General features: G+C 45.1%; 1 protein-coding gene across 1 annotated transcript in view; it reads left to right on the forward strand.

Moving 5' to 3' along the window:
• The window catches only part of LOC138581114 (uncharacterized), a 175,490-nt gene that overhangs the window by 142,067 nt on the left and 10,800 nt on the right, over positions 1-22,623 (forward strand). The window contains exon 4 of the mRNA XM_069652201.1: positions 5,448-5,549. Within this exon, the coding sequence (XP_069508302.1) occupies positions 5,448-5,549 (102 nt within the window). The remainder of the gene's footprint in view (positions 1-5,447; positions 5,550-22,623) is intronic.

Raw genomic sequence — 22,623 nt, forward strand, 5'->3', positions numbered from 1 at the left:
TGGCCTGATAGCACTAGAATGTATGGATTTGCTTAGAGATGGCATGAGCAAAATGCGAAACTTGGAAAATGTGGACTAGACATGTGATGAGGGTAAAGGGAAGAAGGATTATGATTGGCTTTGGGCATATACTGACCTCATGGATGATGGGTGCTCAGAGACTACCTGATTGTTCAGATCATTCAAAGATAATATTTCAAGGTAATATGGGAGTTCTGATCAGAAACCTCTTCTGTGGTAAGCTATATCCTGGGTCCCCCCTAAGTTTTCAGTAGAGAGACCACAGGCATGATAGTCTCACTTTGGGGCTCACATAATATTAGCTGATAGACGGAAACAATGAGAGGCTTCCCCCACACCCCCACCACCCAGCCCCGCCCCGGCTAGAGTAGTTATCATGTGTGTTCCATGAAGCTGCGACCATCGGTTCCGCATATAGAGTGGAGACTGGCCACAAACTAGCAGCAATTACTCTGTGACACCTTTGAGGGATAAAAGGATCCATAACCATAGATGTTTATTTGGAGTTATCTGTACCAGCTAAGTGGGGATTAATATCTTATCTTTATCCACACATTATGAAAGATAGAAAGAAATGGTGGGTAGGGGGAACCCTTGGTAGATTGTGGGCCTCATTACACGTTGTGCGGTAGGGATTTAATGTCACCGGTAAGGGAATACCGGTATCGTTAAATCCCCATGCCAATTACGACCCGGCTCACCACTATTAGCGGCACCACTAAGTACGGTGCCACTAATAGCGACTAGTCCGCGTTCGCGCGACCCTTCATCCCGTAAATAACGCCATGCCGCCAATAGCACACCATCACAAGCCAAGCGGACATGCTAATAGCGGCATGGTAAATCCCCCAAACCCCTTACCGCCATGGCGCTAATACCGGCATCGCGAACTACCCGTTAATAGAACTGAGCAGTGTTCCCACCTGCCACAGGTGGACACAATCAGCACAGGTGGAGGCAATGGACACTGTGGCAGCACAAAAGGAGCACACCACACCCCTTCACACACCCCTTCCCACACCAAGATGTTTTCAGTACTAGCAGCATTGCATGGGCTGGAGGACATGATTGAGTGCAGCACCAACAACAACAGGCAGCACAGAGGATACACAGGAGGAGGAGGAGGACGGCAAGACAGACACAGAAAGCACCACCAGGGCACCTAGTCATACCACAGAGGCAGCCACCAATCCCCAGGATCAGAGCCAGTCCATTTGACCTAACCCCTGAGCAGATACACACCCTGTACCGTCTGGACCGGGATATCAACACCAGCATTGTGGACATGATACATGACGACATTGTCAGCCTCATAGACATCCGAACTGCCATCCCCCTTCTACCAAGGTGGTGACTGTGCTCCATTTCCTGGCCACATGCACCTACCAGCATACAGTGGGGCAGGTGCATGGCATCTCACAACCAGTATTCTCACGCACGCTGAACCAGGTACTCGATGCCCTCCTGAAGCATGCACCTGAACACATATTCATGCCACAGACTGCCCAGGAGATCGCAAACATCAAAGTTGGCTTCTATTCACTGGCAGGCATCCCAAGCTGCATTGGGGCCATCGACTGTACCCATGTGGAATTGGTGGTCCCACATCACAATGAAGTAGTCTACCGAAACAGGAAGCAATTCCACTCCATCAATGCCCAAATGGTATGTGACGCTAACAAGATAATCACTCATTTTTGTGCCTGATTTCCCGGATCAACCCATGATTCCATGATCCTGCAGAACTCAACCATACCACACTACATGGAGCGACAAGCCGGACTACGTTCGTGGCTACTTGGTGAGTAGCAGGGCAAGCACATGGCAGTGTGATTGGGGGGGAGAGATACATACTCCAACTGGGTGTGATTGGGGGTGGGGAGAGATACATACTCCAACTTGGTGTGATTGGGGGGGAGGGATACATACTCCAACTGGGTGTGATTGGGGGGGGGAGAGATACATACTCCAACTGGGTGTAGCCTGTCGTCCGTAGGACAAATGGACATACAGATGTACGCCAATGTCCATCAGGGAAGGCCGCAATGTACTTGAGAAGAACCCGCATGCAATTATAAGCTACACAACATAGAGACCAATCCATTTCTATGACTATTACACATCCATCCACATCCACATTGCACATTATGCCACACCACATAATACACGATTCAGCAACATGGCGTCAAGATGGTAATACAGTATCAGTTCAGCACAACATCAGTACGGAAATGTGCCCTTGAATGCATGCAAAGGCATCACCCCTAGCCATAGCATTGAACCACACACCTATAGCACCAGTGAAGTGATGCTACACAGCATGGCAACATCAATGTCGGAATGGCAGTACACTAGCAGTGTGGTACCAAATATGCCTGGTCTCAGGGACACCTAAGACCTGGCCTCGCCCAGGACATGTCAATTGCTGTTGGAGGCATGATTCGGGCATGTCCACTTGCAGGGTCAAGTACACCTTTGCACATTGCAGTCACACCGATCGTCTGCATGCATGCTGGTAGTCGTGGATCACAATCAGTATGCATAGTTGATTTGTGTGACATGTACATGCCACTCCAGAGTTGAACAGTAACAGGTCCCCATTCTTCCCCCCATACAGGCGATGCCGGCTATCCCCTGAAGAGGTGGCTCCTTACCCCTGTATGGAACCCACAGAACCGGCACGAAGAGGTCTACAATCATGCACATACCCGTACCCGTGTCGTGATTGAGCAGACATTTGGCCTTTTGAAGACACGGTTTAGGTGCATAAGCAGGTCGGGTGGCGCTCTCCTGTACAGCCATGAGAAGGTGGCCAAGATCACCATGGCATGTGTCATGCTGCACAATATGTGTATCAGACGGAATGTGCCACTGCCCCCTGACGTTCAAATGCAACCACCTGATGAGGATGATGATGGTGATGAGGACGGAGGTGACAGGGATGCAGGTCATGCAAGGGGCGATGGCCGAGAGGGACGTGATGTGAGACAGCATCTGATCAACCACATTTTCTGAGTAACATGGTTTCACTCTCTACGATGGATATGGGTACAAATGCACTGGTGTCTGCGTTGAAGTGCACAATGGACCCTGTCACCAATAAAGTACACATAACATACACAAGTCCGTGTTTTGATTAATTACCAGTGTATTAAGGAATTTAAAGATGTATAAGTGCATGTCCCCAACCATCCCACCACCCTTTCCCCCTCCCCCCACAACAGTCCCGAAACACCCTTCCCCCCTTCCCCCACAACAGTCCCTTATGTGTCTGGCACAATGTAGTTGTCCAGATGCACGCGTGGAAGGTTCACCCTGCAGTCCCTATTCCCCATTGCCACCACTAGCATTAGGAGGCTGGGTTGACGTGCGCCTGGTGGTGCGCGTGGAGCGGTGGAGGGGGCTTGTCTGCCGCAAACTAGCGGATGATGATGTGGCTGTCTGTCCAGGTGTTGGTGGTGGGAACTGACAGTCTCCATTATCTCCCCCCTGAGACGGGCAGCCTCCTCCACATGCTGCCCAACCAGCACAGTTATGTTCTCTTGGCGCTGCCTGATGCTGGCCAGGTCAAGAGCACTGTGGCGTTGTGGTGGTGTGGATGCTGCGCCTTCCTCTGCTACCAGGACATCTGGTGAAGCCACCTGTGGGCTACTGAACCCTCCCATGTTGTCCTCGCCAGTCTGGCCATGGACACTGGACACAGGTGTTTCCTGCGGAGTTGCCTCTGGGCTTCCTGGGGGGTTGGGGTGTGAATTTCCATGGGGAACTCCATTGAGTCCTCCACATCTGAGAGCGGCGCTGTGGCTGCCGCCTCTCCTGTGGAACTTGTTGCAGCAGAGGATGGGCCCTCCGTGGCTGGAATCTGTGGTGGGGGGTTCACTTCAGAAGGTGGGGCAGTTGTTGCTGGTGTGGACAGTTGTATGTTAGCAGTGGCGCTCCACTGATGTTTGGCACTCTGCATGGGGACTCTTCTCCCTTTGCCCCTTGATGTCGTGGGGTTGTCCCCTGTGTCCTGTGGCCTTGGTTTTTCCGTGGCAGGGGGTGCCTGAGTTGCAGTGCCAGGATCTTCACTGTCTGTATGTGAGCCTGTCGGGGACAAAGATGGGGATGGCATTGGTAGGGATGCAGGTGATGTGTCAGTTGAGTGGCTCATACATGCATGGTTGTGTATGGCACTTGTCTCTGGTGATGTGTGCGTGTGTGTGTGTTTGGGTTTGACACTGACATGGCCAGGGTTGTATGCATGTATGGATGTTTGCGCATCCATGAGGTGATTATGGGCTCACATTTGGGGGGACCTGAACATTCACAGTGCATACTTTCATGTGTACACTCACCTCCATCTGATGTAGTTGCAACACCATGCTCCATGGTCCCGACTCCCTCAATCAATTCTACTCCAAACATGTTGGCGCAGGTCTCTTCCCACTCCTTTAATTTTATCGGCGAATCAGATCCACCTGCTGTGGCTATGTTGTGGTTCGCAGACAGGATGCTTCTGACCCGGAGGCGGAGATCATCCCACCGCTTTCTGCACTCCTGGACAGTGCAGGTGGTGGTGCCCACTGCACTCACTTTCAGGGCAACCTCTGCCCAGATTGCCTTCTTGCAGATAAGGGTCTCTCGACGCATGTCGCTCGCAAATACCAAGTCGGCATTCGCTGCAAGGGTCTCTGTGAGCATTGTTAGCTCCTCGGTGCTAAATTTCTCCTTGCGCTGGAGGTTGGTTGTTTTTTTAATGGCCTTAGGCATGGTGAGGGTGTCCTTGTGGCTTTCCAATAGCGAAGTAGTCAAAACAGGTCCAGGGGGCAGAGGATGGCAATGGATTGTGTTTTTAAAGATGGCCGCCGTGCTCCTTCCCGTTCCTGTGCGATGACGCTATTTCCGGTTCCGCTATTTAACGGTGACCGCTAATTGTGATGGCCGTTATTAGCGGTGACTGTTATTTGCATGTTGCGGGAGGTCGGAAGTGCTATCAGCGCTTTCACCGGTGCCGCTAAGGGTCTTTTTGGGGTCTTTAGCGGCATGGCGGTATGGTCATTACCGGCATGGCGCTATGCTCGTGTCCGCGTACTCGTAATGGTACGCTATTAGCGGCCTCTTGCCAAAGCGGACACGTTAATTGCGCCATGCCGGTAAATTGCGATTTTTACTGCACAACGTGTAATGAGGCCCTATGTCTTGTTAAGTGTTTCATGACGGGTTTATATTGCGGCATAAGGAAATGTCACTTCTGGCTAACAATTCCTCTGAAGCTTTTCGTGTTTGACCTGAGTTTGCTTGTAAGGTGTGCTAAGTTTTTGATAAAATATTGTAGTTTACCTGTGGGACAGCATCAAATCCAAAGAAAGATTTGCGTAGTATGTATTGTTGTCATCAAAAATAATGTCAGCTCCCCAACTACTTTCTCTCCTCCTTCTCTTTAGATGGAAACTGCAGATATGCAATGTACTTTGGGCTTCCGTGCACCCTCATCCTTCTATTGATCCAGATAATGCTGCTTATACTCTGCAGAGAAAGACTATTTGGTAAGTGTTTATGTTCTCCTGTCAATAATATGTCTATAAGGCCTTCATCTGGAAGGGCATGCAAAGTATCGTCTGAATGGTTACAATCGTGGTCTTTCCTGAATAGATTCTCCTGATTGGTTGCAACAGCAGGCTCCTGTATGCCTTGTTACTCTTCATTTGTTGCATTGGAAGTCATTTCATTTGGCTGTTTGGAACACACATACAATTAACTGAACGTGTTGTTGGCGTAGTTCTGAGGCAGAGATCCTGATAGCATAGAGTGAAGTTTGAAGAAAAATCACAGGGTGACAGAGAGCATGACAATGATTAAAATACAGGCCCGAGTGTGACCTGGATACAGGGAGTATAGTGATGGAGGTACCAGGCCTGATAGAGAATGCGCCCAGTAAGACAGGCCACTTGCCCATCCCCAAAATGACGGCAGACACTGATCTCTTTATGTTTCCTTGTTGATATATTTAACAGCAGAGAGAGGAATTGACAGCTCGGGAGGGTGAACTACTGGGGTTGGCATGGGGAGTAACTCCTAATTCCCATAGCACCTGGTGAGGTTGTTTGGGAGAAATGGGATATCAGTGTTTGAGTCAGACCATTCTGAGTGTATTGAAGCCAAACCATAGCTCTCCCCTGTCCAAAGCAGCAGGTCAAGCCTGACAGGTTCTAGACCTCACCCTAGGGTAACCAGGAGGCTGCACATGTGACGCAGCCCCAGAAGACTTAGCAAATTAAGGAACATTGGAGTGCAAGGATGTTCAGGGGGTCCAAGCTCTGCCTGCTTGGCTGTAACAATTCTGGAGTAAGAGATGATGACAGCAAACAAAAATCACCTGAGGGCATCCTGGTGTTAACCAATGTATGTTGCCTATGCTGCAGTTCTCAAATACACACAGACCAAGAGGCTGGAGGATGGTGTGCAAGGAACCACGGGGCAGACAGGATATTCAAATAAACATTGAAAGTGGTTTTCACTTACAGACATGTGTGTGTGCAGTCCATTTGCAGAGCATTCGAATGACCAGAAACGACTTCTTGGAGATGGAGCCCATGAACAAACAGAGACAGACAACAGGCTAAACAAAGGCAGACGCAAAGATCCGTGTCTTCAAAGAGCAGCCGAAGGGAAGAAAATTATTCATGGATACCAACAAGCAATGACTTTCAGAGGGTATGGGCAGCATGACAAAGATCTCCCTCCCTTCTTGGCAGCGGTGTAGCCAGGATTGATAACAAGTGGGGCCTGAAGCTAATGTAGAAAGGAGAAAGGGCCCTAGATGTGGAACCGAACGTGCTGAGCTCTATTTTCTTATGTTCTTTTGTTTCTGTAGGTGGTGGCAAGGTCACAGGTTTGTGTTGAGGTGAAGCCCACACCTCAATTGTTTACTGGAGAAACCGTTTTTTTTTTCCTGGATATCGCGCATTTGTTTGTTGAGAGAAGAAATAGATTTTCCATGCCGTTTTTCTTGCGTTTTTGTGCTAGGTGCATCAAGTCTTTATTTGTTGTGATATTTTTGTTTTTGCTTTTTTACATGGTGTGGGATCTTGGTCCCAGTTAAAAATCAGCTGACACGTGTTTCGACCCATAGGTCCTTTTCAAGGCTGATACATGGGTAAGATTACACACATTTGATCACATTGTGTGTATTAGTGTGACATTATTGACATAGAGTTTGTGAAATGGCGCAAGATGCATAGTGTTAGGTGACATAACATGGCAGTAAATGACACCGTTATATTATATAGTGGTCATGTTTGTTAGACATAATGTTGATACATGAAAGGGAAGGAAGAAGAGGGAGAGAGAGAAGTGAGCGGTGAGGTTAGCAAGTGGTCTAGAAGTGGTCATGTATTATAAGATGATGGAGGTCTGGTCCTCTTACCTATGTGGAGTCTGTCCTAGCCACCTGGGGGGTCCTTGGTTGTGAGCTACAATAGTTCCTGTAGTTACAGCTAGGCTCTTGTTGGGCCCTGTAATAGAAGTTTCCATTTCAGTCTGGTGGACCCTGCTGGCGGTTACTTTCATGCCTATCCCCTGTCATGTCATTATTTCCCTGGTGTGTGGTCTCAGGGGTGGGGGCTAGATTGCCAGATGGCATGCATAGGTTCCTTCACAAGTTGGGTGTGCATTCTTATGGAGGCGCCCGCTAGGTTGCTTGTCCATGTACTCTTGGGTATATAACCTGTGATTGGGTTCTTGCTTCCAGTGCATTATTGGGTCTTTGTTGTGCCTAGACCGGCGGTGATTGTAGAAGGCATCTTAGGCATCTATCATCATTGGAAGTAAGATCGTTATACCTGACTATAAGCCTTGCTGAGTAAACATACTGATGTGTTTTGAACCAGTTGCTGCTATCCGTGATTGGGCAGGCCCAGGAAAACGTCATTGCCATAGTCAAGCAGTGACTGGACAGTGGCAGGGATTGCATACTTGCATCAAGTTTGAAACGCATTAGGCAACAACTGCTTTAAAACATGCAGATGGAAAAAGCACAAGGATGCAACTTGTTTGATCTGGGATGTAAAGATATGAATTTGGTCTAATTTAGAGCCTGCATTTTTTAGAGGTGCAGGGCAAAGACACATTAAGGCAGGCCAAATTGGGGACCCAGAGCTTGATGCCATAACCTACTATCATAACCTTGGTCTTGCCACTCTTCAATTTTAGGTTTCTAGAGTTCATCCTGCCAGACATGGCATTCATACACTGGTGAAATTAATGGGCGTCCAGCTGCTTATTTAACCATATGAGAAGAGGGTTGTCATCCTCGTATATTTAGAAGACAAAGCCAAGAGACTGGAGGAAATGTGCCAGTGGGCAGATGAAAAGGTTATGAAGAAGAGATCAAAGGAAATGTACTCAGGAGACACTACAGCGAAGAGGGGACAGCTAAGCAAAGTGGAGAGGAGGGGATATACCTGCACCATACTGCATAAGTCAGGAAGGAGATGAGCCAGGCTACGTAGGGTTTACCAAAAACACTAGAGCTTTGAACACAGTTGAAGAGGATGTTGTGATCAAAAGTGTTCAAGGCTGCAGACAGATCAAGTAACCTCCGATAACAGTCAGCTGACGTGTATCATCCACCACTGCTAAAAGCGCAGAATCTGTACTCCGGCCAGGGCAGAAGGCAGCTTGCACAGTGGCGGTGCATCCAAATCTCCTCAAAATTGCCAAGATAAGTGGTCACCTGACATTCAATCATTCATTGTAGGCAGAGCAGAATGAATGGCAATTGACTAAAACTGAGGGTTTCTGGAAAGGTGTCTTCAAAGGGGGTAGTAGTAGATTTCAGTAACAGAAGAACCACATCAGTGGCAAATGTTGTGTTGGGAAGCCGAAGAGTGCAGGGATGACAACTTCATGATGACGTTTCACAATTTTGATAGGTGATATATCCGAAGCAGATGCTGAGTTAGTAAACAGTAGAAAAGTAAATATTTGCTGCAGAAGATGGAGGGAAAGGGATCAAGGAGAGTGGTGACGGTGGAAGGGTCTGGGTGAGCGCAGTAGAGGGTGAAATGAGAACTTTGAGATTTATCATGGAAGAAACTGAGAGCTCCTGCATTGCAGGCACGCAGGAAGAGGTTGAGGAGGGGAGACGGCTCCTTAAATATGGTAAAAGAGCCTTTTTGTTTGCATATTTCTCTTGCCACTGTAATCAGCCTTCTCTAGTAACAGTGTTGGAACATATAAAGTGATCTAGCTCCATGGGAAAAGCTTGGAGGCCATTATCTTGTCTCAGCTTTAGTAAAGGATTTTCAGCAGCTAATTCTTCTTCTTCTTTAAAAGTTTATTTTGGCTGGTGTCATAAAGGTTTGCAACAAATAAAAAACAGCATATGCTCATATAAAATACAAATTACTAAGTGTGACTATAGCAGCAATTATTTCCAAAGAATACAAAAAGGCTTTTCAAATTCGTAGTGACATATACTCAAGTAAAATACAGATACATAATATAATCATGAGAGTTTGCAGCACACACTGTTTGCTCACTGTACCTTTCACAGATGGGAAATATTCATTTGCATATCAGTCTTTGTCCCGCCCACATGGGCAGTCCAGCACCGAAATGCTATGGCAATTCCTCTCTGAACAAGAGTACCAACAGCAACCCCATAAACGTGTTTCAGCCTTGTTGGGCCTCATCAGTGAGGGGAAGCTGTGCCTCTCTGAGCACAGTGATCAGGGAGTTCACCTCTGGTTGCCCCCAGGTAACTTAGGGTGACCAACCCCAAGTTCCTTGCAAATATTTCAAAAAACGTAGCAGGCGCTCCTCTACAGAAAGAACATGGCATGATAACCTGTTCTGAGATGAGAGTTTGCAGCACACACTTTTTGCTCACTGTACCTTTCACAGATGGGAAAAAACCATTTGCATATCAGTCTTTGTCCCGCCCACATGGGCAGTCCAGCACTGAAATGCTATGGCAATTCCTCTCTGAACAAGAGTACCAACAACAACCCCATACACGTGTTTCAGCCTTGTTGGGGCTCATCAGTGAGGTGAAACTATGCCTCTCTGAGCACAGTGAGCAGGGAGTCCACGTCTGGTTGCCCCCAGGTAACTTAAGGTGACCAACCCCAAGTTCCTTGCAAATATTTCAAAAAACGTAGCAGGCGCTCCTCTACAGAAAGAACATGGCATGATAACCTGTTCTGAGATGAGAGTTTGCAGCACACACTTTTTGCTCACTGTACCTTTCACAGATGGGAAAAAACCATTTGCATATCAGTCTTTGTCCCGCCCACATGGGCAGTCCAGCACTGAAATGCTATGGCAATTCCTCTCTGAACAAGAGTACCAACAACAACCCCATACACGTGTTTCAGCCTTGTTGGGGCTCATCAGTGAGGTGAAACTATGCCTCTCTGAGCACAGTGAGCAGGGAGTCCACGTCTGGTTGCCCCCAGGTAACTTAAGGTGACCAACCCCAAGTTCCTTGCAAATATTTCAAAAAACGTAGCAGGCGCTCCTCTCCAGAAAGAACATGGCATGATAACCTGTTCTGAGATGAGAGTTTGCAGCACACGCTTTTTGCTCACTGTACCTTTCAGAGATGGGAAATATAACTACCTTTTTTGAAACATAATATAACCATAGCGACAATTGTAACAATGGGATACACATTCAGAGCCCCTCATAAAGATATTATCAAGTTAAAAGAAGGTGAAAAGACCCTGACTTGGTAACAACTCTTAAAGCAGCTTTTAGACATGTAGTGAAACATGGAAACAGATAAGAGTATAGCACTCAAATAGTATAATCAAACATTTCAAACTGTGCTATACACAGTAAAACGAACAAGAAGATAATGACTAATACAGGAATTTAGTCAATTCAAAATAAGTCGCTGATTGCCACTTTCCTAATAAATACAGCCCTCCTTAAAACGTCTAAAATGGCCCAGGGACCATATGGGTACTCAGCTAAAAGAAGAGGAAACAGAGCTGGCCGGCACTGAGTGAAGTTAAGTTGCCTGAGGACAGGATGGATGATGGCTTGCCTTATATGATGATATGCAGGGCAAGAAAACACAGCTAATTCCAGAGTGAACTACTTATATTATGGGGGAATTTAAGGGCAGTGCACAGGATTTTACAGGGTTTGAGTGAAAGATAAAAAAAGATTAGCAAAAAGGGCTGAAAATTCTGACTCCAAAACCAGAGACCTATACATTTCCAGTTGTGGCTGCATCGACATGGATAATACGTGCAAGAAATCCTGAAAGGGATGGACAGATGATCAAACCAGAGCAAAGGTGGAGGAGTAGGAGGCAAGGACAGGGCAAGGTTAGAAAGTATGACGTGAGGGTGTGGCCCAAGTGTATTCTATTGCTGAAAATCGAGAATGTTCAAGGTATTTATAAGGTTATGGACTGAGGGCCCAGGAGGGCCCTCGACCTAAACACTGAAATCACATAGAATGATAGGGTTAGGCGAGCAGAGGGCCAGGACACCCAAAGATCCAGGGATCACATCAGAAAAGGCTTTACCCAGAAATAATCGACCGGCAAAGCATATCGAAAGTTACAAGATGGTGTGAATTTATCTGCTAGGGTTTCACATTTGGCAAGAGGTTAAAAGGGAACAAACGAAGAGATAAAATAATGTTTAAATACCATAACTACGACGCACCCCGGAAATAACCAGTGGTCAGCATGAAACATGTTAAATCTGGGAGTGATAATAGCCGCAATAGTGAAACTAGATGATTCTCAAAGCCAACTTTCGGTGATACCCAGGCCTTTAAAAAGTGAGTCAGAGAGAGCCAAGAGTCTTTAGATAATGAATCAATGATCAAACCAGCTGCGAGGACCACAGCATCGCCAGTTGTGCCTAGGGCTCGGTGAATGAGTAGAAGGGATGTGGAGGGCACGGGTCCCTTATTGAGGGGAGCATAGACCCTGAAAGGGCATATCCTAATGGTTGGCACTTATTATGGATTTGAGAAAATGCTGGTGGGAAGTGTGGACCATCCCACTTCCTAAAACTGTGCCAGCAAGAGCGAGAGAGCACAAATACCTACCTGGCTCTTCTTGGTACTGGTGGGGGAGACGAAGTTGGAGCACCAGCCATGGTTGGTCAGTCGACTCTGAGTCTCAGTACAGACTGGCGCAGCTGGTGCACCTCCAACATGCCAGTGGTAGAGAAGCACGGCGCGCTCTGTCATAAAGGCTGGTAGAGTAGAGCAGAGGTTCAAGGAGCATCAGATTATGTAAAGGAGCTTCTGTGCACCCGGAAGACAAAATATAAACCACCAAAAAGAATTGTGCTCTACAAGGAAACAACGTATATGCAACACATAATAAAGATAGCAAACTAAAATAATTATATGGCCAATCTAGATTTTATAATGTGAATCTATTACAGCGGTGACAGATGATTTATGTGTTAACAGTAAGGGAAAACCAGGAAAGGATGAGAAGGTGGCCAGTATCTAGAGCATCCCCTTCACTTGCCCTAAAATAAATTGCACAAAAGTCACAAAGCGCATCTCAATGTGTGCATCATTGATGCAAGCATTTATATGCCCTTTTTCGTTCACTTTGCACATTGAGCAAATGAGGAGACATTTTCCGGAATCCCAAATTCACAAATGTGATGTGTTTTAAAATTCACAGAACACTAAAGCATCCCTGTTACCCTTTAAGATCAATACAACAGTGCCCTTTCTGACCCTGCCTTGCATTTTATGTAAGTGGCAACACAGAGGTATGAACCGCTGCTTTTCCACTTGCAATTCTAGCCCCCAAACAGAGATAGAAACACATTTACATTTTTTTAACATTTCACAATCAAAGACCTATTAAAGGGCTTGTTATTGTGAAATATACATCTAGCACCCTCGTTGGTCAGGGTAGCCTCTCATAAATGAGTGTCAGGAATAAGCTGCCAACACGAATCTGTGTATGGGCTCCCAGAGCATCCTTTGCACTGCCCCACAGCCCCCCAGAAATGTGCAGGTCACCTTTGTGAATAATGTGCCCGAGGCATTTCTTTAAATCACACAAGTCAATACAATTGTGTTTTGTAGAATTGTGCCTAATGTGTAATTCTGCCCTTTAAAAGAAAGGTTTCCTTTTACTGTTGAAACGTGTATACATGTGTCCATTTCTCTCATACAGCAACATGCCCTCTACCTCCTAATTATTGTACTGGTTGCTGAAACTCTTTAAACATTTTTCTCACTTTTGCTTTCTAAATTGATACATTTTCAAACTTTCATCGTCGGCCTAAGTGCTATGGGTATGTATTTTCGTCCGATTCACATAGAAATGTATACTATTCAAAATACAATCTTACCATTACACTCACATTGAGGCTCTGGGGGGGGGGGGGGTGAAGGGACATGGCAGAATGTCTGTGGAATATGCTACATCCCCAGGAATGAAATGTGCTAAATCACAGGACAGGTTCGGGTCATGTTGGCCAATTTTGTGGAATTTTCTGGTTTTCGGCTGATGAAAATGGCAAGACTTCTGGCCAATCTGATTGGCCGAAATTTATTTGTATTTTATTTGTAACATATACAGTGCTTTATGCCAAGGCGCTGAATAAAAAAGGACACACTTTACAGTACAATAAAATGCAATATTAAAAACTCAGAAAAAGTATTCATAGTTGTTCTTCTAGATGAAGGAGATGATTCTTAACAGTGATACGAAATAAAGAATAGGAAGTAATAGAGCGGAGGGATAGAGGAAGGGTGTTCCAGTGAGATGGAGCAAGCAAAGTGAAAGAACGAAACCTTGAATGGGCACAAGGGGTGGGTGGTGCCGAGGAACTGATAATAGATATTGAGACTGAGAGCGAAGCACACGAGTAGGAGAATAAACAGAAACAACAGAAGGTGGGTAAGAAGGCGCAAAGCAATAAACAGACTTGAACATAAGTCAAGGGGGACAGCAAGGCTTGCAACAGGGCAGAAAGAATCATGAAACATTCTCTGATTGCTTCGGTCATTCCTGTTTGTGTTCCGGCTTCAGGCAGATGCAGGGGAACAAAGCGAGCTGCTACTGGATCCCATCGATCCACTGAGTTGAACTGAAGTATTCTGCTTCTCCCTAATTACCCAGTTAAAATACGAGGCAGGTACTGAAAGAAAGACGAGAGGGAATGACAGAAAAGAATGACAATTGCTTGTTTTAGAAAGGGGTCGCGTGTGCCAACAATCTATGTGAACGTTCTCTAGGTTTGCTTGCAAGTGACTTTAATTATCACCGCCCATCATACGCAATTGGCATTTTATTAGCGGTGAAATCCTTATTGAAAATACCTTTAATTCTGTATAACAGAGGTCCTTTGATGTACTCCTACGCAAGGAAGCGTATCTCAGCCAACCATGTGAGTGGTTTTGTTAGCAAGTGACTTTTGGTATTTCCTCATATTGTAACTAGTTGGTATTCAATTCTTTGTGGACATGATACTGAAAAAAGATGTCATTCTTTCAAGCACAGCTGCCATTTCTCAAAATTCCACCTTTATAATCTGCCACTGCTCGAATAGCAGCTTTGCCAAGCAGTGGCAGAGGCAGTTTTTAGTGCCTGGGGGGGCACATGGCTCGTGAGCGGCACCAGGATTAAAACTTATTCACTGTCATTCAAGTCTCAAAATTTGCACTCGCCCCTAGCCATTGGTTAGTGATAATTTGCTCTTAGCAAGTGTGCTGTGTGTATGTGGCCCGCTTCCACTCCTCCAAGACCATCATTAATGTGTATCTGAACTGCACCATCTTGGTTCTCTCCAGCATCTCTAGGCTTGGTTCTCTCTAGGCTGGATTACTGCAACAGCCTCTTCTCAATCTGCCTTCCTCTACTCTCTGCCCTCTGAAACTAATCCAGAACAGAATGCAAGACTTATCCTTGGCCTCAAGCCCAGGGACCGCACCTCTCCAGCCCTGAAATCTCTCCACCAGCTCCCGGTGGCTGCAAGGATCAAGTTCAAGACCCTTTGTATTGTCCACAAGGCTTTCTGGGGTCAGGGCCCACACTATATCCAGCGCTCTCTTCCAAAATACCTTCCTTCTCGAGCCCTTCCCCCAGCTACCTCCAACTCTCTAAGGGTTAGACGCTTCTCCAAGCAGAGAGTGGGGGTAGCTCTGGTGCCCCCCTCTGGAATTGGCTCCCTGCCCCTCTCAAACCTGAGTCGGACCACCTGAAGTTCCAGGAGCACCTCAAAATGTTCCTCTTCTCTTCTGCTTTCTCTCTCTCTCCCCTGCTGACCTACTTGTCTGCTGTACAGACTGGTTGCTTGGCTACCATCAGACACTCACTGGGTAGCAAACTCATTGATCAGTTACCCTTGCACTGCCTCCGGGCCTACCACACACTTAGAGGTTGTAACTGTAACCCTACAGTCCCTTGTTCTCCTTGCGCTACCCAGAGCCGTGCTGCCCTGGCTGCACTTACTCAGAGCATTGCTGTCCTGTTTTCCCCTCCACTCTCCCTTACACCCCCTTACATCCCCTTCCTCCCTTTCCGCTTGCACTTCTCATTCTCGCACTTGCACAATCTGAATGACACAAGGTCTAAAAAGATTGTTTGTCTTGTCCTCCCTCTGTCTTCCCTCCCTTGTCTTGTCGCACCTAGAAACACGTGTATACAGGTGAGTTATAAATGACTTATATCATATCATATGTGGATAATCAAGGGGTCAGTGAATTCTTACGTCTGACTAGTAGCTTGTACTTGAAATATATATTTCCCCAAATTACTGCAAGTGACCAACCGTATTAGGGGGCCCAAAATAATTGATAGAGGATTGGGGGGTGGGGTGGTACGCTCCTCGAGAACATCTTTTAAGCAATGGTTTCAATTGGTAGATTTTGCAGGGCAATTTTTGAGCAAAAAGGGTTAAAAGCCCACACAATTTATTTTTTTGTTCTTTAAAGTAACATGTCACGGCTGATGATTATTTTCAGCGGAGGCCCTATTTATTTCCCAAAATTACCTGAGCGTAGAGCGAGGGAGAAAATGTAACAGCTCCCCCCTGAGAACAAATTTAAAGTAAAGTGTTAAAATGGTACATTTTATAGCACATTATTTTACAAAAATGTGGTAAAATGCCATCCAATTTACAATTGTATGTTTTGGGAAACATGATAAAATCCAGCAAATGCCAGTTCATCAACAGTACAAAGAAGCATTTCACAACATTTTAATTAGGATTCAGCCACAACCCATTTATGCCAGTAATAATGGTCACTGTAAATCACTGGCATGAGGATTCAGCCACCATCTGTTCGTGCCAGTAATACATAGTTTCCTGTGGCCATGCAAGAGAAGGTCATCCAGTCCTGTTTTTGCTTTGAATTCTGGGTCGTTTTCCAAAATTTGAAATGGGAATGAAAAATCTGTAAATCCCAGAACCCAAAAGGATTAAAACAGGACCCTATGCACTTTTCAGACACGGCCATGAAAAATGTGAGATCTCCGGTAATAATGGTCACCATAATGCACTTGCATGGGGCTTAGCATGAGCCCACAAATCAACATTGCTAATGATTGCCACCCCTATGCATGGGCAGTGTGTGCCATAGCCCAGGGCCCTAGGCTCATGGTGCCCCAGAGTGACTTGTATATGGAGCAACTCTGTGAACAAAAAGCTGGGTACCCCTCTGACGGGTGATAGCTGGAGGTAATATATACTAACAAAACATGACTATCTACCACCAGACAATATTACTGATGATGGTTTAAATCCAATTTCTTATTTTTGGGAATTGAAATCATTTATCCCACTTGTCACCTTCCTGCTATGACACTGAAAAGAGATGTGTTTAAAACAATATTTATTGAAATGGCAGCAGGCAATCCAGAATTAATACAGAGTAAAAACATTAAATAAGAAAAGGAAAATCAATACTGAGAAAATAGCATGGGGCATTAATAGTCCAATGTAGTTAGAAAAAATAGAAGACCGGAAAGGTGTGTTTTGCTGTGTTTTTGGCATAGAGACATAGAGACCCAAGTTTCAGAAAGGGTAAACAAAAAACATGTTAACTGCGAGTCAACAACTTAATAGAAATAAAGGTAATTGTTCCCTTTTAGATTGACCCTTGCGTCACACCATTTTTGCCTTAGGGAGCAATAATACCTTAGTCATTCATTTGATTAATTATTCGTTCTAGTATTTTTACTTTTTCTTGGCATCTCTAAGGATGCCCTAACTGTTTAAACATGTGTGTGGCATCACAATGATGGCTGGAGAGACCAGGTGAAAAAAAGGCTTAATCCCCAGTTGTTTCATGTTTCGGCTGCAAAGGTAGTGGTGAGGCCGCCTTCCTCAGGGCGTATTTGAAGACCCCTAAACTTGTAGTCCAGGCAGCACCCCTCCCTGCGGGCAGCAGCAGGCATGCTATTGTAGTAAATGATGGACGTCCCCTCAGAAAAAATCTTCTCAAGGTTAGACGCTGCGGCTTAATGGAATGGGCTCCAGAATCCTCTACTGTATGAATGGAGAAAGGACTGCAGTCTCAGGAGTGGGGGCGAGCACTGTGTATTGAAAAGCACACTGGCAAAGGTTACTCTGAGTTGTTGCTGCCCCCTTAACAGTCAGTGGATGATTGAACTTCTGGTTATGGAGGGGGAGACTTTCTCCCAGTTTACGAAGGCAGAATGCCCATGAAATCAGACAGTTCTAGTAGAACGCCTTATTAAGCCAGTAAGACCGCACAGAAAATCTTCTGTGCATCTGGTTCTTAGGCGGTGGAATACCACTGAATGTATACTAAAGGGGGTGCGCTGCTTTCAGACACAAGGGTCCCAGCAAGGCCATGCAGTCACCTCTTAACCCCCCTTCCCTGTAATGCTCTGGCGACAAATAGCCCTACTGGAGTGTCATATATACTTATCACTCTTTGGTTTGACAGATAATTTCAAATGGAACCTAGTCATAAGTAATGGCTCATTTAAGCAACAATTGTTTTGCCCAAATTCTTAAAGTTTGGGTGGTAAGAACTGCAAAAAGGGCATTTTTATTCTGAAAGCAAACACAAAGCACCATCTGACAAAAAAAGTTTCAAGCTGTCTCCCTTATTTTCAAGTGTTCTTATTTGACATACCAAAACACGTTTTTTTGGTAGAATGCCACATTTTTCTCACAACATATCTGAAGCATCCCTTGAAAAACAACCAGGTAACCTCGTCACACATGTTCTTTTGATTTCATTATTTAAGTCTGGAAAGTGCATTTACATGGCCCACAGGCAATTGTTTTAGCCTTTCTCTGAACTGCCTTCTGCTGGTCATAGTCTTTCATTCAAGTTGGGGGTATAATAATGCTAGAATCGACTGATGACAAAATGCCAGAATCCAGTGATATCCCAACATACAAACCCATCATCCACACAATCACCCATGCATGCATTGCATCCACACAAACACTTGTACCCAGACAGTTACAGACACAAGACTCACCCAACTCTTGCAGGCTCACAGACGCACTGCATGCATTACATACAAAAACTCATATTTAACAAAACACGTACCTTTCTTCTTCTGAATCAACTTTTTGGACAGTGGGAACGGGACATTCTGTGGACAGCTGACCCTCCTCCTTGTCCCAGTACTTATGTATGAGGCAAGGTGTGTCATAGACAAGTACTGGAATGAGGAAGAGTGGGACTAGGAGAAATAAAGATTAATGGTAAGTAATCCGGGTTTTTGCCACAAGCACACACATTCACACACAACCTGCTCCTTTACACATGCACTCATTCACCATTCACTCAAACAAGCACGCCCAGCCACCTAAACATCATGCATTCATTCACACACATTACATGATATATACACAAATGCATATTACATATTATACACACACACGCACACACTCACACACACATTTTGACATTTAAAGAAAAATGGCCTTACCTTCCAGAATCCTTTGCTGTTCCTCTGCAGGCATGACTCTGGCTCCCCTGCTCCAGCACTCATACAAGGAACCAGCTCTAGTTCCTGTCATGCGCAGTCGAGCACTGGAGCCAGAGCGATCCATTTCCTGGGGTGGTGGCTCTGACTTAAAAAATAAATTATTTCCGTTTCGGAAAACCAAAATGGAAATCATTTATTTTTGACATAAGAGTGACTACAAAAAGAAATGATTTCTTCGAAATCTGAGCCCTCCCCCCGGGATCACAGAGACAGTGCTAGGGGTCGCAGTTGTGACCCCTGACAGCCCACAAATGATGTCCCTGGGGATGTTAAGATAATACTGGGCTGAAGAGTTGATTTTAGGGGTTGGAGGAAGAGGGGATGTGTGGGAAGGGTGGGAAAGGAGAGGGCTGCACTAATAGATAAAGGTCATCAATGATAAAGCAGGCATGCTATGTATTAGTGGCTAGACTAGCATTTTGGTACAGCCAGTATAGTCATTTCGTACTGTGGCACGACATATTTACTGGGCACCTATAATAAAGTAAACATTATAAATATTATTACCTGTCCAGCCGACATTTGGGTGCAGCCAGTACAGACTTTTCTTACTGTGGCATGGCATATTTTCTGGGCATATATAATGAAGAAAGCATCATAAGTGTTATTATGTGGCTAGAGTAGCATTTTGGTGCAGCTAGTCTAGAAAGGTCTTACTGTGGCTTGACATTGTGTACTGGGCATCTCTGATAAAGCAATCATGATAAGTGTAGTTACCTGGCTAGACTAGCATGTAGCTGTAGCCAGTCTAGACTTTCCTTACTGTGGCATGGTATATTTTTCTGGGCATCTATTATAAAGTAAGCATGATAGGTGTTATTATGTGGTTAGAGTGGCATTTTTGTGCAACCCATCTAGGTATTCCTGTGGCATTGCTTTTTTTTTTACTGTGCATCATCGAGGCTACAGAAAACATGATAAGTGTTATTACATGTCTAGCCTACATTGCGCAGCCAGTTTTGACATGTTTTCTTATTGTGGCATTGCATTCTTAATAGCAAAGCGATAAGATAGCTCTGCGGGTTGAGCCCTTGCTGCAGTGATCTATGTATGATCTGCAGGTTGCAGGTTTGAATCCCAGTGAGGTCTACTCAGGCTTTCATCCTTCCGAGGTTGATAAATTAGTACCAACTTTGGTTGGCATGATGATTGCGTTTAAATATGTGCTTTGTATAGTGCTTTTGCAAAAGCGCTATATACATAACAAATAATTAACATGAATCAGCTCCTTTGGATTGTTGGTGACTTGCAGCTATTGGCTTTTTGGATACTGTAATATTGCAGCAACTGCCAATGTAGGGGCTCTACTTATCATATGATGACAATATCTGACATGCAGCTATAACTGGCATAATATGGAAATAACGGGCCATACAATGCTTAAGTGGCATATCTATGGCAGTGACTCAGCCTATGTTGATTCTACTGGGTCTAACCCTATCATATTTTGACCATGGCATATGAAGGCAGCACCATTGTTAAAAAGTGGTTGGTATCTAAAATAATCTTTTCTGCTTTGGAACCTATTTGATATTTTAAAATGTGGACATTTATGTACTATTTTTATGTCTGCAAGCCACTTCTGATGATGTCACCCGGGTGAAAGAGGAACTGATTCCATCCAGGTCAATGGGCATGTGACATCACTTCCGGTGATGTCATCAGATGTGTGATGTCACTTCCACTACCCCTGGCCTTTTGGTGAATCGACATCCCTGGCCTGGCACACAAAAAACAGGGTGTGGCATGCACTAGAAGGAATGGTGTGCCGGCGTCCTTGAACAAATATGTGGGCCACGTTGTCCACTTTGGTGGGTGAACCAAAGATGCAAGCCTGTTTGTAGCACTGGACCACTGGACACTCTGGCTTGCAAGCTTTTTTTTTTTGTAAATATAAATATATTCAGTGATAAAAGATTGTTAAAGGGACGTTATGGTTAAGTTGTCCTACTAAAAACCAGTGAACAAACGATCTTACAAGGACATTACTGTTGACTTGCCCTAAGAAAAACCTATGAAACTTCTTTCAAACAGTTCCTTACAGTGACATTGGAGTTACTCTGTAGTAATGGCAAGCTATCCGTATTATGATTACATGTAAAACCCAAAAACCCCAGACATTCGCCAGTTATGGTAAACTAAGCAACCATAACTCGCGCCACCACTGTGCACTGCTAAGACTTACACCCATAACATGAAAGATGACATCACAAAGATCCTGGAAGATCGTTTGTTCACTGAATTTGATAGGTTTTTAGTAGCACAACTTAACCATAACGTCCCTTTAACAACCTTTTTTCACTGAATTTCGTAGGTTTTTACCAGGACACCCTTAGTTTGTTTAGATGTACCATATAGTATACCAAATGTATGTCTACATGCCGATGGCAAATGGCAAGGGGGGGTGCTCTGTCAGACATTAGTCCTGGTTACGAGAGCCTTACCCAGAGTCTTCAGCTCACTATCTTTCACAGAGGAAGAATATCCAGAACATATCAGTCTTTGTCCTGCCCTGGGACAGTCCAGCACCGAAATGCTAGGGAATTCTCCTCTGAACAAGAGTACCAACAGCAACCCCAGACACGTGTTTCGGTCTGGTTGGACCGCATCAGTAGGGTGGAGGTGTGCCCCTCTAAGAATTGTGGGAGTTGTAGTGCAGATAATGGGAGGCGTGGCTCTGTGAAAAACATTGCAGTCAGCTCGGGTACGAAGGGCTGGCTGTATCAAGAGGCTTCTTCTTGTGTTTGTGTGCATTTACAAAGATTGAAGGGTGCATTACCTACTGGAGAAATGCGTGCTATACTTCCTCGAACAGCACCAATGCATTTTGGATAGGTTGCAAACAAGCCTCATTTTTAGTATCAGTCTCAAGAACGTTATTGGTGTGAAAAATCCTCATGCTATGAAAGGTAATGTTTCCATTGTGCCAGTAGGACATGGTCACATGTCCGAAAAAGGCACTAATAGCCTTCGTGAGATTATGTGTCGCTTTCTATATTTGCAGACAAAATCAAGAAGAACGCAGCCAAATCCATTTCTGCTTATAGCTTCAAAAAAGTATACAGCACTTTGCAAACATACACATAACCTCGCTAAGTGCCTCCTTCATCGCTAACTGCAGAGAAAATTCGGTAACATGTCCTAAATGTTTCCCTCCACAATGACAAATAGTAATGGCTGGATATTCCTTCATCACCAAAGTATCACAAAGAGGAACCACTTCATGCACGTACTCCATATACCACTGTACATCTACATTGTGGAATTCAAAAGCAGCTGCCTATACACAGTGTTTTGCATTACATTTCAACCTATTTATCTAGTAGTCCCCTAACATACATACTGTCTGACTCCTGAAAGACATACCCATAACCTTACGCCTCTCCATTTGTCTCCAAAAATACACCTTCTACCAGTCTGTGCGTACACACCACATCCAGAAACCTTATTGCACAATCCCTTAGCCTGCACAGTCCCATTTACATGGCCGCCATCCTGAAAAGTCCCAGATGTGCCACGTGTAAACCTGCAACTACCGCATTCTCCTCGGACTATGCGTACTCTGTGCGGGAGTGGGGAATTAAATGTGAACCACAGTAGGTGTTGTAAATAAAATCTGATATGCCTTCTGGATTTCT

Source organism: Ambystoma mexicanum, chromosome 1p (assembly GCF_040938575.1).
Source record: "Ambystoma mexicanum isolate Mex_15411 chromosome 1p, UKY_AmexF1_1, whole genome shotgun sequence".
NCBI classification, from domain to species: domain Eukaryota; kingdom Metazoa; phylum Chordata; class Amphibia; order Caudata; family Ambystomatidae; genus Ambystoma; species Ambystoma mexicanum.